The 16,367-nt window shown below is 44.6% G+C and overlaps 1 protein-coding gene across 1 annotated transcript in view; it reads right to left on the bottom strand.

Annotated features, from left to right (window-relative positions):
- LOC136587231 (macrophage mannose receptor 1-like) overlaps positions 1-16,367 on the bottom strand; it is a 327,799-nt gene that overhangs the window by 186,099 nt on the left and 125,333 nt on the right. Inside the window, exon 8 of the mRNA XM_066585788.1 lies at positions 11,701-11,842. Coding sequence (XP_066441885.1) covers positions 11,701-11,842 — 142 coding nt within the window. The remainder of the gene's footprint in view (positions 1-11,700; positions 11,843-16,367) is intronic.

The following is a 16,367-nucleotide window of genomic DNA, read 5'->3' as shown; positions in this document are numbered from 1 at the left end:
CTTAACCGAAGCTGACAATGTCCAGGAGAAGAGTGGTGAAGTCTGGACCAAAGCGCCTGACAGACTTTTACCAGCGTGCAGTCCGGAGGAAAAGACAAACAAGATGGCGATGCCTGCACGCAGGGAGAGGGGAGAACAAGTGACTGCAGCGGCAACCCCGACGGAACTCCCAGAGGGAAACAACGGTAAGCAAAACTTACCTAACATCCAGCAGCAGCTGTCTGCCCGCTCCGGAGCCTCTGCATCTCCTCACTCACGTTCCCCCAGCCCTACAACAGAGCAGACAGAGGGGAGGGGGACGGAGTGTGACCGGAGTGCTACAGGAGAGAGAGGGGGGGCTGAGGGGGGGCCACCAGCTCTCCCAACACAGAATATAACTAAGAAAAAGTCACCTAACACCCAGCAACAACTGTCTGCCGGCTCTGGAGCCTCTCACTCACGTTCCCCCAGCTTTGCAACAGAGCAGACAGGGGGGGGAGAAACAGACTGTGACAGGAGAGATGCAGGAGAGAGAGGGGGGGCTGAGGGGGAGCCACCAGCGTTCTCAACACAGAATATATCTAAGCAAAACTCACCTAACTCCAGGCAGCAGCTGTCTGCCCGATCTGGAACCTCTAAATCTCCTCACTCATGTTCCCCCTCCCCTCCAAGAGAGCAGATGAAAGGGAGGGAGATGAAGTGTGACAGGAGCGCTGCAGGGGAGAGAGGGGGGGCCACCATCTTCCCTAACACAGAATATATGCAACTCGGAAAAAAGAAGTATAAGCTCCCCCAAAGGAAGCCCTGAAAAAAGACGCCCCAGAAGAGAGAATACCCCTCGCCCCCCCCCCCCCCGGCCTCTAATGAAACAGAGTGGCTGGAGGAAGAGGACACTACAGATCCCCTATTCAATATTCAATGTTCCAACCAAACAGCCTCCGAATTCTTCATCCGGGATATGATCATAGCCCTAAAGGGTTCAATTAAAAAAGACATATCCCAAATGAATAAAAAGATTAATAATTCTATTGAAGAACTGGAGGAAAGAGTAGACCATCTAGAAAATAAAACAGGAGAGATCACTAGCTCTCACAATGAACTCATTGATGCCCACTATAAACTTGAAGAAGAATTTGAATCCCTAAAAAACAAAATGGCGGACATGGAAGACCGCAACCGCCGCAACAATTTAAAATTCAGAGGAATCCCCGAAACAGTCAAACCCGATCAACTGAATAAATACGCCCAAGACCTCATAAGAGCCCTCCTACCAGACTCAACAACCAATGACTGCATACTAGACAGAATACATAGACTCTCTAAACCAAAAGGTGTACCCGAAAGTGCTCCCAGAGACGTTATAGCAAGAGTACACTTTTACCACATAAAAGAAAATCTGATGAGAGCGGCCAGGGGCCTGAGGGACCTCCCTCCACCATTCGAAAATATCAAGCTGTACTCCGATTTTTCTCAGATAACTATGGCTGCGCGCAGAAAACTCTCCCCCATAACAATGTCTCTGAGAGAGAACAATATTCATTATAGGTGGGGTTTCCCCACCAAACTCTTCATCAATAGAGACGGAAACATCACCACCATAAACACTCAAGAGGAAGGCTTCAAGATCCTACAAAAATGGAACATCCCACTATCTAAAGCCTATAATCCAAACCACATCCCCAAGGACTGGTCACGGAAACAACCAAACAGAAACAACAAGGGAGGCGCCCCCAATCGCTAAGCCTCCCCAACCAAGATACAAACGATCTTTATCCAGATCTCATGCTAAAAGAATAATGCTCAGAACACCGGCTGATTTACAAAGAACCCCAACCAAGACCTTACTCCAAAGACTCAAACCCAATCGTTGGAAAGTTCAAACTTCAGACCCATCTCACTGTTAAACAATGATACTAAAATTTTTGCAAAAATACTTTCCTTAAGATTACTAGAGGTGATTCCGGATCTAGTTCACAGCGACCAAACCAGCTTTGTAAAGGGCAGACAAGCATCAGACGCAACAAGACGCTTGTTGGGGGTTGTGAATGGGGCCGAGAGCTCCCGAATGCCTTCTTTGCTCCTAACTCTGGACGCGGAGAAGGCATTCGACAGAATCCATTGGGGCTACGCCTTTTCAGTACTCGATAAAATGGGATTTAAGGGAAATATCATGCAAGCCATCCAAGCCTTGTACAGGTCACCCTCAGCAAGAGTCCTCACCAACGGAGTTATCTCCAAATCTTTTGAAATCACCAACGGGACCAGGCAGGGGTGCCCTATGTCACCTTCGTTATTTATACTCACAATGGAACCATTAGCTGAAGCAATACGAATCCACACTGAAATCAGGGGTATACCCTTGGCAAACAGACAGCATAAAATCGGCTTATTCGCAGATGATATAGTACTTATGCTCTCTTCCCCTCTAAGTTCACTCAGAATAGCCTCGAACCTCTTGACCCAATTTGGAACGATCTCTTTTTATAAAGTCAACCCATCCAAATCTAAAATCTTACCAGTTAACTTACAACCCGATCTTACAGAATTGATAAAAAAAGAATTCCCATTTGACTGGGACCCTGCCGGTATCCAATATCTGGGCACTACTATTAATCTACCACTAAACAATCTTATGGACCATAATCTCTCCCTGCTGACAGATAGTATCCAAAGGGATTTAAATAACTTCAACAAGACAGAACTTTCTTGGCTAGGTAGGATCGTTATTTATAAGATGATGGTCCTTCCAAAAATGTTATACATTTTCAGAACACTAGCCCTTAAATGCAACCCCAAAATACTAAAAACCTTACAAAAACAATTAATGACATTCATATGGAACAACAAAAGACCTAGAGTTGCAGCGGCCATAATGTACAAGCCCAGAAGGCTGGGAGGTCTAGGGGTGCCCAACCTAACTGCCTATTATGAAGCTAACATTATAGCCCAACTAAGACCTTGGGGGGGTCCCCTCCAAAGAAGTAAGCTGGCCCACAATTGAGCAAAGCTCTCTGGGCAATAAATCTCTTGGGAACCTCCTACTAGCCTCAAGCATTAATGCAGATTCTGACCCTGCAAAAAATCCAATAGTCCAAAACGCTATTCACACATGGAAACACATCCTTCGTATCACGAAAAACTTCTCCCCTAGAACGGAGATCCCCCTCCCAATAGAGACGTTTGAGTTCCAAATAAAAAATCTTAACACAAAAAATTGGAGAAACAAAGGAATTAAGCTGATCTCCGACCTGGCGCTAGGAAGCAAAATAAAACCTTTCAACACTCTTCAAGAGGAATATGATCTCTCAAGCGGTGATTTCCTTATATATTCCCAAATTAAAAGTAAATGGCAAACTACAACAAGGAAAACCTCCTTGCCCTCCCCACTAGCTAAACATCTTTTCTATCCCTCACCCTGCAAACTCCCTCTGAAGGACATTTACGAACTTATATGTAACGAAGGCAAACCCATACAAAACTCTCCGAAAAAGGCACATATTCTCAACTGGGAAAAAGAACTGGGAGAACCCCACTCATCTACTAAATGGATTACTGCATATAAATGGGCAAACCAAGCATCGACTTGCGCCTCCCTGGTAGAGGTCCATTACAAGACATTAACCCGCTGGTATAGATCCCCAGTGAGACTAGCAGACTTCTTCCCGGGAACTTCAGATAGATGTTGGCGGGGTTGTGGGAAAAGAGGTTCCCTTCTCCACATATTCTGGGGTTGCCCTATCATCAACTCTGTGTGGCTTGAATTTTTCATCCTTATAAAAAATATAACTGGAGAGCAGGTTCCCCCGTCTCCGGAGTTAGCAATATTGCTATTGGGCATAGAGAACATTCCTCAAAAATTTAGAAAGATGGTAGCTCTACTAACCATAAAATTACTGATAACTAGGAACTGGAAGTCTTCAAACTCCCTTTCTTTATCAGACATAACTCATCAAATTTCCGAACATATAGCAATGGAAAAAAATTTTGCATTCAGACAAGATAGAGTCACCAGATTTAAAGAAGAATGGACCCCATGGATAAAGCACTTCCAATTAGGCCAGGCCAACATTAGACTAGACCCCTAGAAGAAGTTCTTGACAACTCAATCTGTTCTAAAATTAAAGTGAAAAATAGTCACTCTAGTACTAAGTTGGATCCAATTAATGTATTATGCGAACAGATCCCTCTCCCTCCTCCCCCTTCTCCCACCTTCCCAATCAATCCTCCCCTCCCCCCCCCCCTCCTCCTACCCTCCACAATTAAGACATCTTGAAATGTTATTCAGTTAATACGCTTTGTATTCAAGTGCATTTTGTTATCAGCAGTTTACCTTTAAACGCAATGTTGATGAACAGCTTGTTTACATGCTTATGTTAACTCTCAACATTTTACAATAAAAATTACTGAACAGTAAAAAAGGTACAAAAAACAGCGGCAACCCCCCCCCCCCCCCAAAAAAAAAAAAAAACCATAAAATTCATAGTGATTTTTTTATAACACAAAGGAAAAACATTGCAGCATAGCGGTTTTGCTAATCTTACATTTCAGACTTTGCAGGGAATTTTTTCCTCCTCGCTTTCAAAAAATCATAACTTTTATTAATCCATAGACAGAGCTGTCTAGGGCTTGCTTTTTGCAGAGCAAGTTCTATTTTTCCATGATACTATTTACTATACCGAATAATGTGCTTCATTTTTTAAAATTTTTTAAGCGAAATGAAACAGAAAAAAATGCAATTCTGCAATCTTAGGGTGGGGGGCGGTGGGGGTCTTGTTTCTACGGCATACATGCTGGAGCAAAAATGACATGATAACTTTATTCTATGGGTCAGTAATATTGCGATGATATAAAATTGATGTTTTTTTTGCTGTACTCCTTCTAAAAAATAAAATATCTTTAGAAAAAAATAAATTACTTTCTGCCGCCATCTGTGAAAAGTCATAACATTTTTTATTTTTCCATCAAAATAGTCTAGTGAGGATTTGTTTTTTGTGGGATGTCCTGTAGTTTCTATCAGAGGCATTTTGGAGTACTTACGACTTTATCGCTTTTTATTAGATTTTTCCCTTTGAAATGGGTTGACCAAAAAGCGCAATATTACATTATATTCTATCAAGCCATGCAGCAGCCATTGTTTCATAACCAATAGGAAATAGTAGCTCTGGGAGCCTACAGAAGGCCCCCAGTTTCCATGCCAAATGAACGGCACTCCATAATTTCATCATGGGAGGGCCATTCGGTACTCCCAAACTCCAATTAGGGCATTTTAATGCAGTTGTCAGAATTGAAGACGGAATTCAATTTCCACCGCTTTTATTAAGGGTTTCACATATGTGGTACAGGTGCATAACATTCTTATGACCCCACACAGGGGGCTGATTGTTGCCATCTTAAAGTACACTAGTTTTTAACAAAACAACATACTCCCAATATGGAGTAATGGGAGGGGGTAACAAAGCATATAAAACATGGGATCGTCAAGGATCCATATCAGCTGCTTAGTGCGGGGGGGGGGGGGGGGGTCAATAATTGAGGCTAGTTTTCGATGGGATGTTAGTGGATGAGACATAGTTACGTAGTCCCGGAATCTCGAGATAGCCATTTCAGGGTTGCCATGTACCTAGAAAATTAAATAAGGTTTCCCTCCAGACTGCGTGGATCCTTTCATAAAGCATAAATGTGGATATTCTATTAAGCACCTCAGAGAAAGAGAGGTTTGAGGATTTCCATCTAGAGGCAATATGGATCCTTGCAGCCATACAAATAAACTGAATGAGCTTATAGGCTCTAAATCTAAACTTAGGTGGGCAATCCCCCAGGAGAAAGACTGTGGGAGATTTAGGTATTGGACCTACAAATAAATGGTTTAGTAAGTTGTGAACTTGTGACCACGGTTTCTCCATCTCCAGACAGGACCACCAGGTATGAAACATACTCCCCACAGCCTGACAACCTCAGAAACAAAGCAGTGAGGATGATGGAAAGAGGCGATGCCCGCTCTGTGGCACTAAATACGTTCTATGTAGGATTTTAACTGAAGTTTCCATGAGGGAAACTTGATGGCTGCCCTTAGTGATCGTGGAGCAGCAATGTTGCCATCTTTTTAGAGTCATCTGCATCCACAAGTCCTCATAATGTTCCCGAAACTATACAGAAGCGCCCCTTGTCATCTCCATCCACCTGGTTCATGTGCAGTGGTAGGGAGTTGTTGAAACTATTCACTACCCCCTTATGTTTTGTGAGAGCAGAAGCAACGTGGAATCTAGAGTAATGTGGGTGGAAGTAGCTAGTGATGGAAGAGTGGGACAAGTGGGCTTTCTGGATGCATATTACATCTCGGGGATGTTTCATATAAGATAGGAAAGCCTGTTTTCGTTTCTGGGACAGTTGAATCACCGTACATTATATGAAATGACGTGGACCATAAGCAGAGACTACACATCGCTGTTGGAAACCCTGTAGACCAGAGCTCCATGGTGGATCACTAGGACATTAACATGGAATGGACTTTCTTGATGACCTAAGTAAGGGGGAACTGAACATTAACTTGCAGTTCATGAATGGTAAAAGCATAAACTGTAAAACAGGGACGTGGGTCCTAAGACCCAACCATGGATGGCTGATATCATTCCTCAATAGCGGGTGTTTGACAGTCATCTTTGTGTGTAACAACATGAAAAGCATGGCTGGACCTGCATTGGTTTTTAAGAAATGTAACCATTTACAAGGCTTTACACCTTGTAGTTGCGGAAGGGGTTAATACCTCCTGTCTCCAATAAACATCCATCTTACTCTGCAAGTCATTTTCAGCCCAGTCTAAAAGCCCATCGAGTGGGATAAAGGTATCTGCAAGAAGCATACAAAACTTAGCTATAACATGTTCAACCTAATATGTTGCAACTGAGTTTAAGTAGACCTAAGGCCCATAACATTATGCACAAGCCTAACACTGGCCCCCGACTGACCAGTGTCACATGTGTCCATGCTCCAATGCCCTTTAAGAGTTCCCCCCTATATATTTTTGCTCAAGTGCCTGAATCCATTCTGGTCCAAGCTGGAGTGGAGGTCGCCCCAGTTGGTCATCTGATTGGACCTGCTGTAGCCCCTGTTTGTCTGCGGCGGACCTCTTGGGCCGGGTGCAGCCATCACTGGAATGCAAGTAGTGTGTACAGCTTGATATGCATCTGCCAGGGTTCTTGCTGAATACAATCTTCTATGCTATTGGAAAAGAATGGCAAAAGGGAAACCCCATGTATATTTTATGTTAGCTGTGAAGTACCTGAGTCACGAATCACACGGATCTGCATTTTGCTAGCGTAGATCGGGCTATATCCGCATAAAGTTGAACTAGGGTAGGAAGTCCTGGTAATTGGGACATTTGTCAGCAGCTGGTCTCGTATTTCACTGTAATGTAATTTCAAGATCACATCTTGGGGTAGAGCAGAGTTAGGAGGGTGAGTCAGGGCCCAGTGGATCCTGTTCATCCGTAGCAGTTGTTGGTCAATGTTGGGCTGAAGTGCGGAGAAAAGGGTGGTGACTGACTCTTTCAGAGCTGTCACTGACTCCGTGAGTCCTCCGATTAGGATATTTGCTTACCTGGACCTGTTTTCCAGTTTTTCATTTTTGGACTCTTGGAGATATAGTCTGGACTCTAGCTCTTCAATGCACTGTTTATCAATCTCCAGTGCAACCACAATGTCATCCATCTTCTGTTCCAGCCCATCGGTTCTCTGGCGGCATCACTCCTATGTTTGAATCAGCTTGAAATTGGGTTGCAAATAATTCCAGTAAAGTACCCGGTGGTGTAATTTGAGATACCTATGGGGTCTTTACTTTAGTTATGGTCATTTCTGAAACTGTGTGAGTCAGCTGCATAAATTATAAAGCCTTTCTTAGAGAATGTGAAGGTCCAGCCGAAGTGTAATCTAGTCGTACATCAGCGCATCCTTCTCAGACCACCCATGTGTCGCACACTGACAGTAGGGGGTGGGCATAGTCTATGACATGTAGTAGATGGTAGAAAGAGTCCGTACACAGGATGCTCAGAAGTATGGAAGCTTTATGAAGTTGTAGCTGTTGGGAGTCAGTAGTAACCACACGGGTGATTGCTGTTGTTCAGCATTAAATCTTATGGTTTTCTGCTATTATGTTACAACAATAATAATAATAATAATCTTTATTTGTATAGCGCCAACTTATTCCGCAGCGCTTTCAGGCATGGATAAATGCAAAACAATACTACAATTACAATATAAGGTACATTGAGTTAGACACAAATGGGTTGAGGGTGGTACAGGAGGTGCAGGGGGTGGGGAACACAGGCAATAGGAAATTTTATGTACAGTTCATTTATCAGAAGGCAAACAGGGTGGAGCACCATAGGGAGGGGCGAGGGACTAGGTCAGGAGATTTGGTATGCTTCCCTGAAGAGGTGCGTTTTTAAGGCACGTCTGAAATTTCGTGCATCGGGAATTGTCCGGATGCCTTGGGGTAGAGCGTTCCAGAGGATGGGTGCTGCTCTGGTGAAGTCTTGTAGGCGAGCATGAGAGGTTCGTATTACAGGGGTGTTTAGTCTGAGTGTGTTAGCTGATCGGAGTGAGCGGGCTGGGTAGTGTACTGACAGGAGGGAGGCGATGTATGGTGGCGCAGCGCCATGCAGAGCTTTGTGAGTGAGGTAGAGGAGTTTAAATTTAGTTCTGCAGTGGATGGGCAGCCAATGCAGCGACTGGCATAATGCAGAGGCGTCTGAATAACGACTGGATAGAAAAATGAGTCTAGCTGCTGCATTTAGTATGGATTGGAGCGGAGCGAGTCTAGTGCGGGGGAGGCCAATGAGTAGCGAGTTGCAGTAGTCGAGCCGGGAGTGGATGAGCGCAACCACGAGCGTCTTTAGCGTGTCCGTGGTTAGGAACGGACGTATTTTAGCAATATTTCTGAGGTGCATGTGGCATGTTTGGGCCAGAGATTGGATATGGGGGGTAAAGGAGAGGTCAGAGTCCAGTGTGACCCCAAGGCATCGGGCATGCCGTCGGGGGGTTATGATGGTGCCAGACACTGGAATGGAGATGTTGAGGGGAGGTCGGTTAGAAGGTGGAAAGACAAGGAGGTCAGTTTTAGAGAGGTTTAGTTTGAGAAAAAGGGAGGACATAGTGTTAGAGACAGCGGACAGACAGTCGGTGATATTTTGGAGGAATGGTCCAGAGATCTCACGAGAGGAGGTGTATAGTTGGGTGTCGTCAGCATAGAGATGGTATTGGAGGCCGAATCTGTGGATTGTTTGTCCAATTGGGGCAGTATAGATAGAGAAAAGAAGGGGACCAAGGACCGAGCCCTGGGGTACCCCGACAGCGAGAGGAAGTGGAGCAGAGATAGAACCAGCAAAGGAAACACTGAAAGAGCGGTCAGAGAGGTAGGAGGAGAACCAGGAGAGAGCAGTATCCTTTAGACCAATAGAATGGAGCATAGTGAGAAGGAGATTATGGTCGACAGTGTCAAATGCAGTAGACAGGTCAAGGAGGATTAGTAGAGAGTAATCACCTCTCGACTTTGCAGTCATCAGGTCATTTGTTACTTTTGTAAGGGCAGTTTCGGTCGAGTGTAGAGAGCGGAAACCAGACTGGAGGGGGTCGAGGAGCGAGTTGTCAGAGAGAAAGCGAGTAAGCCGGGAGTAGACCAGGCGTTCCAGTAATTTGGAGATAAAGGGGAGGTTTGAGACGGGTCGGTAGTTAGCAGCATTAGTCGGGTCCAGGGTTGGTTTTTTAAGCAGAGGGGATATAATGGAGTGTTTGAATGAGGAGGGAAAAGTGACAGAGGTTAGGGAGAGGTTGCAGATTGTGGTAAGGTGAGTAATGAGAGCTGGGGAAAGGGAGCGGAGGAGGTGAGAGGGGAGAGGGTCGCTGGCGCAGGTGGTAGGGCGGGCAGCGGAAAGGAGCCTGGAGACTTCTTCCTCTGTCGTTGGTTCTAGCGTAGATAGTGAGTAGGTGCTGGGTGCAGTGCTGATGAAACTGGGATCAGGGCTAACCATGCAGCTTTCAGAGATTTCTTTTCGAATGTGGTCGATTTTTTCTTTGAAATAGGCAGCTAGTTCTCCAGCAGTCAGGTCTGTCGCAGGGGCCTGTTCCTTGGGGCTGAGGAGGGAGTGAAAGGTCTCAAAGAGTTGTTTGGGGTTGTGGGATAGTGAGGAGACAAGGGAGGTGAAATAAACTTGTTTGGCATGGTGAAGGGCTAGGTTATACATTTTAAGCATGAATTTGAAGTGGAGGAAGTCTGCTGGCAGCTTTGACTTTCTCCACAGCCGCTCGGCGCACCTAGAGCACCGCCGGATGAAGCGCGTTTGGGACGTGAGCCAGGGTTGCCGTGGTCTGCGTTTGACAGCTCACGTCACGGGCGGTGCCACTTCATCCAGGGCACGGCTGAGGGTGGTGTGGTAGTATTCGGCTGCCAGGTTAGGGCAGGGGAGGTGAGAGATGGGCGATAGGGAGGACTGAATAGTTTCAGCAAACTGTTTAGTGCGGACAGACTGGAGGTCAACATATGCATAGCAATATAGGGTACTGTCTCCCCTCTTTCCAGGGCCCTGCAGCTTCTGGGGTCACTCTGGGCTGATAGTGCTTAGCTCCCTCTCTCCCAGCTCACTGTGCTACCCAGTTCTTCTGATGCAACAGCTCACTTGGCTATCAGGGAGTCCCTCTTGTTCTTGGGTAGACTTTTGGATGGCTGTTAGCAGCACTACACACCTCCAGGGGGCTGGCCCTCCCTGAAAATTCAGGCTGGGGATTTGCAGGCCCAAGGAGGCCGCTTTTAGCTGCAGCCTCCAGCTGTGGTGTAGTGGCTCCTCAGACCCCTCTCTTCAGGTTTCCTGGTCTCAGGGAGCCAGCGCTCCCACTCTGGAGTGTATCTGCTGCTTGGATTGAGGTTGTCATTGGCGGTTAGACCCCGGTAACACCCGCACTGCCAGGTCCCACTCACCTGCTTCTTGTTGTTGGAGAGGGGCCTGATGGTGAGGTTGGACCTGTTCTTATCCTCCGAAGGTGGTCCTGTCACTTTTACTGTCTCCAGTAACTTGTGGGTTTCTCGCAAAGTTGCCACCGGGCTGTGGTACCCGGAAATCATGGCCTGGAATTCGTAGGCCGCAACAGGCCTCACCCCATGGTTGCTTCCAAATTGACCCTAAAGGGTCTCAATCTGCTCCCCTCAAGCAAAAGAGGGCAGCGGAGAGGCAACTGAGGCTATATGGGGCTCAGGTGAGGTGGGAAACCCTGGATTTACTGACTGGTCTGCAGAGCTCCACAGGCTGTGTACTCCCCCATACCTTGAACCACCATGATGTAACTGTACATCATGGAGTGTTAAAGCCAGGAATCTTGACTTTAAAATTAGACCAAAAGCCTTGCTGAAGCCACAATTAAACTGGGGCTGCAGTTATTTGAAGTAGAATGAGCTCTGTTCAAAACTGTAATCTCATTTTCCTGTTGAAGAAACGGAGCTCAGGGGAATAAGTAGGGGGGATAATAATCATTTTTATTTCTATAGTGCCAACATATCCCACAGCACTTTACAAGCCATAGAGAACATAGACAACATAGGACATTACATACAACAGTAAACCAATAGAAAATTTGAACAATGCAGGTGAGGGTCCTGCTCACAAGAGCTTACAGACTATGAATAAGTCGGGGTGACACACAGGTATGGGTTAATCTTGATAAGTATGCACAATACCTTTTTGTAGTTCACAAATCCATTCATATGCATTGTCACAGTGTTGATCACTCCACCTCAAGTTATAACCAAACATCATCCCACAGAACTCCTCTCCATCATGATTGTTGGGTTCCCAATAGTTCCAGTTTTTATAAACCAACTAATGAAAAAATGAAAAATATCATTCATCAACTAATAGTAAGAAAAGTAAAATTCACAATATTAATAGATGATATCCAAGTCACCTTTTCAAAGTACATATATAATATCCGCTAGGACTGCTGGTATATTAAACATATCTCACGTAACAGTTTCACTGAGGGTGTTTGCACACATTCACAGTCTAGACGTGGCTAAAAGCACATTAAAACCTCAGCTGAAAAATTGTGGTTTCGGAAGCAGTTGCCATTTTTACAGGTGAAATGTATCTGTGTAATGAATGCATCCTCAGGGTATGTTCACACAGCAGAAACCCATGTTAATTATAATTTGACTTTGGTTTCATGGGAAATCCACATTGAAAATCCATGTGTTTAACAGTAGATTTAATGTAAGCAGATTTCCTATTTTAATGCCTGAATTTGCCATGGAATACACTGCAAATATGTGATATGTTCCTTTTTTGCACAACGTAGATTTCAAAATACACGATGGGAAAAATCTGTGCAGTAGTTCAAATTTCATTTTGTATCTCTGTGGCAAAATCCAAGTTCAAATGTTCAGTGTGAACCATATATTGTCAATACAATAAGGGTGTTAGTGAAATGAATATGACTCCATGTTCTATCCTATGCGTTGCCATATTGTAAGCCTGTAGCAATCTTATGTGTCTCTTTTCACTGTATTTATTTGTCCTTTTTCTGGAGGATTTGTGGATATTAAATGGTTATTTATTAAGCCTTGAGGGAATCACTAAGGCTTTTGTTCCAGAAGATAGCTACTGTGGCCTTTAGGCTGGCCGGTGGGTCAAACTGACATGTTTCTAGCTGTTCACATATGTTCCTAAACATTCCTTCTAAACACCTTTTTGTTTAGATTTATTGTTCCAAGAAATTAATCATGTATGGTCAACTCTGCAACTGATAGCGTTTGGTTGGCATTTTAAATGTTAAATTCTTTATCTTGTATATTTATATTGTGTTTGTGTTTCCTTGAACAATGGTAACAAATGAATTATAATTAGAGATGAGCGAACGTACTCGGATAAGCACTACTCGTCCGAGTAATGTGCTTTATCCGAGTACATCGCTGCTCGTCCTGAAAGATTCATATAGTGTGTGTGAATATATGTATGATGCCAACTCTCGGCACCTTATCCTAATGAAAAATCCCGAATAGGAAGGCACTTCCTTTTTCCATAAGAGAGCCTTTTGGTTTTGGCTGACAAATTGCAGACCCAGATGTGATCGTCTGTGTATTCTATTTATATGGCTCAGAGTCAGCAGCCCATAAACTGAGAAACAGAGCAGCAATTGTTGTAGTGTGGTCTTCTGTTTTCCTGATCCCAGTCACTTTTAATCATGTTAGACCCCTTTACATAATATATGCCCCTTAATCTCCTCTTAGGTGGCAGCAGATTTTATAAATATTAGGGCTGGCTCCTTCAGATATTCAGATCAATTTATCCTGGTGATGTTATAACCCAGGGCAAATTGAGAAAGGGTGAGATAGAATGTGCGCTATCCTGTGTATCATGTCACACTTTTCATTATCTTTCCACTCAAATAAATCATGCCCCAGTCAAATATAAATAATGGGGAAGAATGGGTTAACTTCAAAACAGCAATTAGGGTGTATATGCCCTTATATACTGTCCTTTCTGTAAACACCCCTTGTTTCTCCAGGTGGAAATTATAAACCCAGCAATAAAGGGGTTAACTCATGTGACCTAAAGTGTAAAGCGTTAGCAAGGTGAACTGCTCGCTAGTATAATATCCCTATTACCAGCAAGATAAATTCCTTTCTGTTAAATTGTTAGAAAGACGGTCTGGAAAAGGAAGGGGTTAATGTCAGATATGCACATCTTGTAGCTAAGGGAAACTCCTATCTGACTCCTATGGCGCTAGTAAGCTATGATAATTCTAGCTGAGTGGGCACCGTTATAGCCGCCTGACAGATGGCATTAAGTGGTCGGCTAGCGCTAAGCTAACTAACTATATGTAGTATACTGACTAATCTAAACTACATTGACGCATTTCTATAGCCAGCTTTACATTCTGGCTGTGTGATCAGGACGAAGAGAGAACAAGCAGGAGCGGTCGTGATGCCTGGCTGCATTCCCTATGGTCAGTGCCACACGTCAGATCCTGACAGCGCTTATATATTATTGGCCCCTCCTTCCCTATTCCTGGGGTAATACCCCTCTCCACTAATCTTAAAGCACCATTGTCCCATAGGACATTCCTCTCCACTGCTCACGATGTGTGTGCGAGTGGGGAAACTGCCTGCCGTGACTTCAAATGGCGATCAGCACTGGACAGATCCCTCCATTAATGTGTATTAGCATGCCTCCTCCACAATCAGTATATCCTTTTATTAATTAATTTTTGATTAACATGAGAGATGGATTACTGTGATATACACTTGTGGAGATCATATTGTTTTATGGTGATTTTAAAGGGGATGATTACCTTAAAGGGATGGTTTTCGTTAGTTGTTGCAAAAAAATGTATTTATATAATACCTTAGAGATAAACCGGATTGGTCAATTTTAGCATAGGTCAAAATTCACATTCAGATATCATTTGAAAGTCCTTCGGACTATGTGGGCAAGACTAGGCAGCAGCTCATAGAAGGATAGTAGCTCACGTGGGAGTCACCCTATGTTACACAGAAGACTGAATCCACTTATAACACCCATACAATTAAAAAAAACACGTGAGACAAACTCTGTATTCATTCTCCTAAATTAACATGCTATAATGATATGCACGATTACTGCAACAATCCCCATATACTAAGCATTATATCTAAAAAGCATACTTAGTTGCACATGAGCATTTAAGATAACTATATCCTTTTTCTGTATAACGCTATAGACATTCCTAACCAACCATTATAGACCTTGATCAAATCCACAAATGAAAAAACAATGTTGTCTTCCATGTCAATGATGTTTTTGAATAGTCTAGAAAACCCGTATAACAAATGTGTTGTTACTAGAGATAAGCGAGCGTACTCGTCCGAGCTTGATACTCGTTCGAGTATTTGGGTAGTCGAGATGCTCGTTACTCGAAACGAGCACCACGCGATGTTCGAGTCACTTTCATTTTGTTCCCTGAGAAATTTGTGCGCTTTTCTGGCCAATAGAAAGACAGGGAAGGCATTACAACTTCCTCCTGTGACGTTCAAGCCCTATACCACCCCCCTGCAGTGAGTGGCTGGGGAGATCAGGTGACACCCGAGTATTAAAATCTACCCCGCCTGCGGCTCGCCACAGATGCATTCTGACAGAGATCAGGGAAAGTGCTGTCTTGCTGTAGCTGCTATAGGGAGAGTGTTAGGTGTTATATTCGTCTCCAAGAACCCCAACGGTCCTTCTTAGGGCCACATCTGACCATGTGCAGTACTGTTGAGGCTGCTTTTAGCAGTGTTGCACAATTTTTTATTTTTTTTGTATATCGGGCATGCAGACCATAGCGTCCTCAGTCTGCAGTCATTTTACAGAGTATAGGGGCAGTACTGGTGAGGCAGGGACAGTGGTACAGGGAAAGAGATATACTGTTTATATAGGCAGTGGGCTTTTTAAAAAAAAAATGGGGAAAAATACTATATTTGGGCTGCCTGTGACCGTCTTCAGTTTCCTGCGTGTCTGCTGGGGGTAGTAGTCGCTAATTAATACCCAGCTAAGCGTTACAGCAGGCTTGCACATAATTGTTTCCTGGCTCTGCTATGCGCTCCGTTACATGATCGCCGTCATCCCACCAGAGGGAAACAGTATACATATATACGCTGCATACTATGTCTGTCTGCTTTTTCACCTCACCATTTTAAAAAATTGTAGCAAAATACTTAAGGCCTACCACTGGCCTTTGGCCACTTGACTGGTTTTGCGCTGTGAATTACACTAGCTCAGTCATACGCACCTAGGTCTCACTACAGCCTTGCGCATAATTGTTTCCTGGCTCTGCTGTGCGTTCCGTAAGCGAAGTCAGCCTCCAACCACAGGCCAATAAGCGGCACATTTAATTACAGCGTTCTGTTTCTGCTCTACTCGTAATACACCATGCTGAGGGGTAGGGGTAGGCCTAGAGGATGTAGACATGGGTGTGGACGCAGAGGCCCAAGTCAGGGTGTGGGCACAGGCCGAGCTCCTGGTCCAGGTGTATCGCAGCCGACTGCTGCGGGATTAGGAGAGAGGCAAGTTTCTGGGGTCCCCACATTCATATCACAATTAATAGGTCCACGCGGTAGACCTTTATTAGAAAATGAGCAGTGTGAGCAGGTCCTGTCGTGGATGGCACAAAGTGCATCCACCAATCTATCGACCACCCAGTCTTCTACGCTGTCCACTGCTGCAACTCTGAATCCTCTGGCTGCTGCTCCTCCTTCCTCCCAGCCTCCTCACTCCATTAAAATGACACATTCTGAGGAGCAGGCAGACTCCCAGGAACTGTTCTCAGGCCCCTGCCCAGATTGGGCAGCAATGGTTCCTCTCCCACCTGAGGAGTTTGTCGTGACCGATG

Source organism: Eleutherodactylus coqui, chromosome 12, assembly GCF_035609145.1.
Source record: "Eleutherodactylus coqui strain aEleCoq1 chromosome 12, aEleCoq1.hap1, whole genome shotgun sequence".
Lineage (NCBI taxonomy): Eukaryota > Metazoa > Chordata > Amphibia > Anura > Eleutherodactylidae > Eleutherodactylus > Eleutherodactylus coqui.
This window is presented reverse-complemented; position numbering and strand designations above follow the sequence as displayed.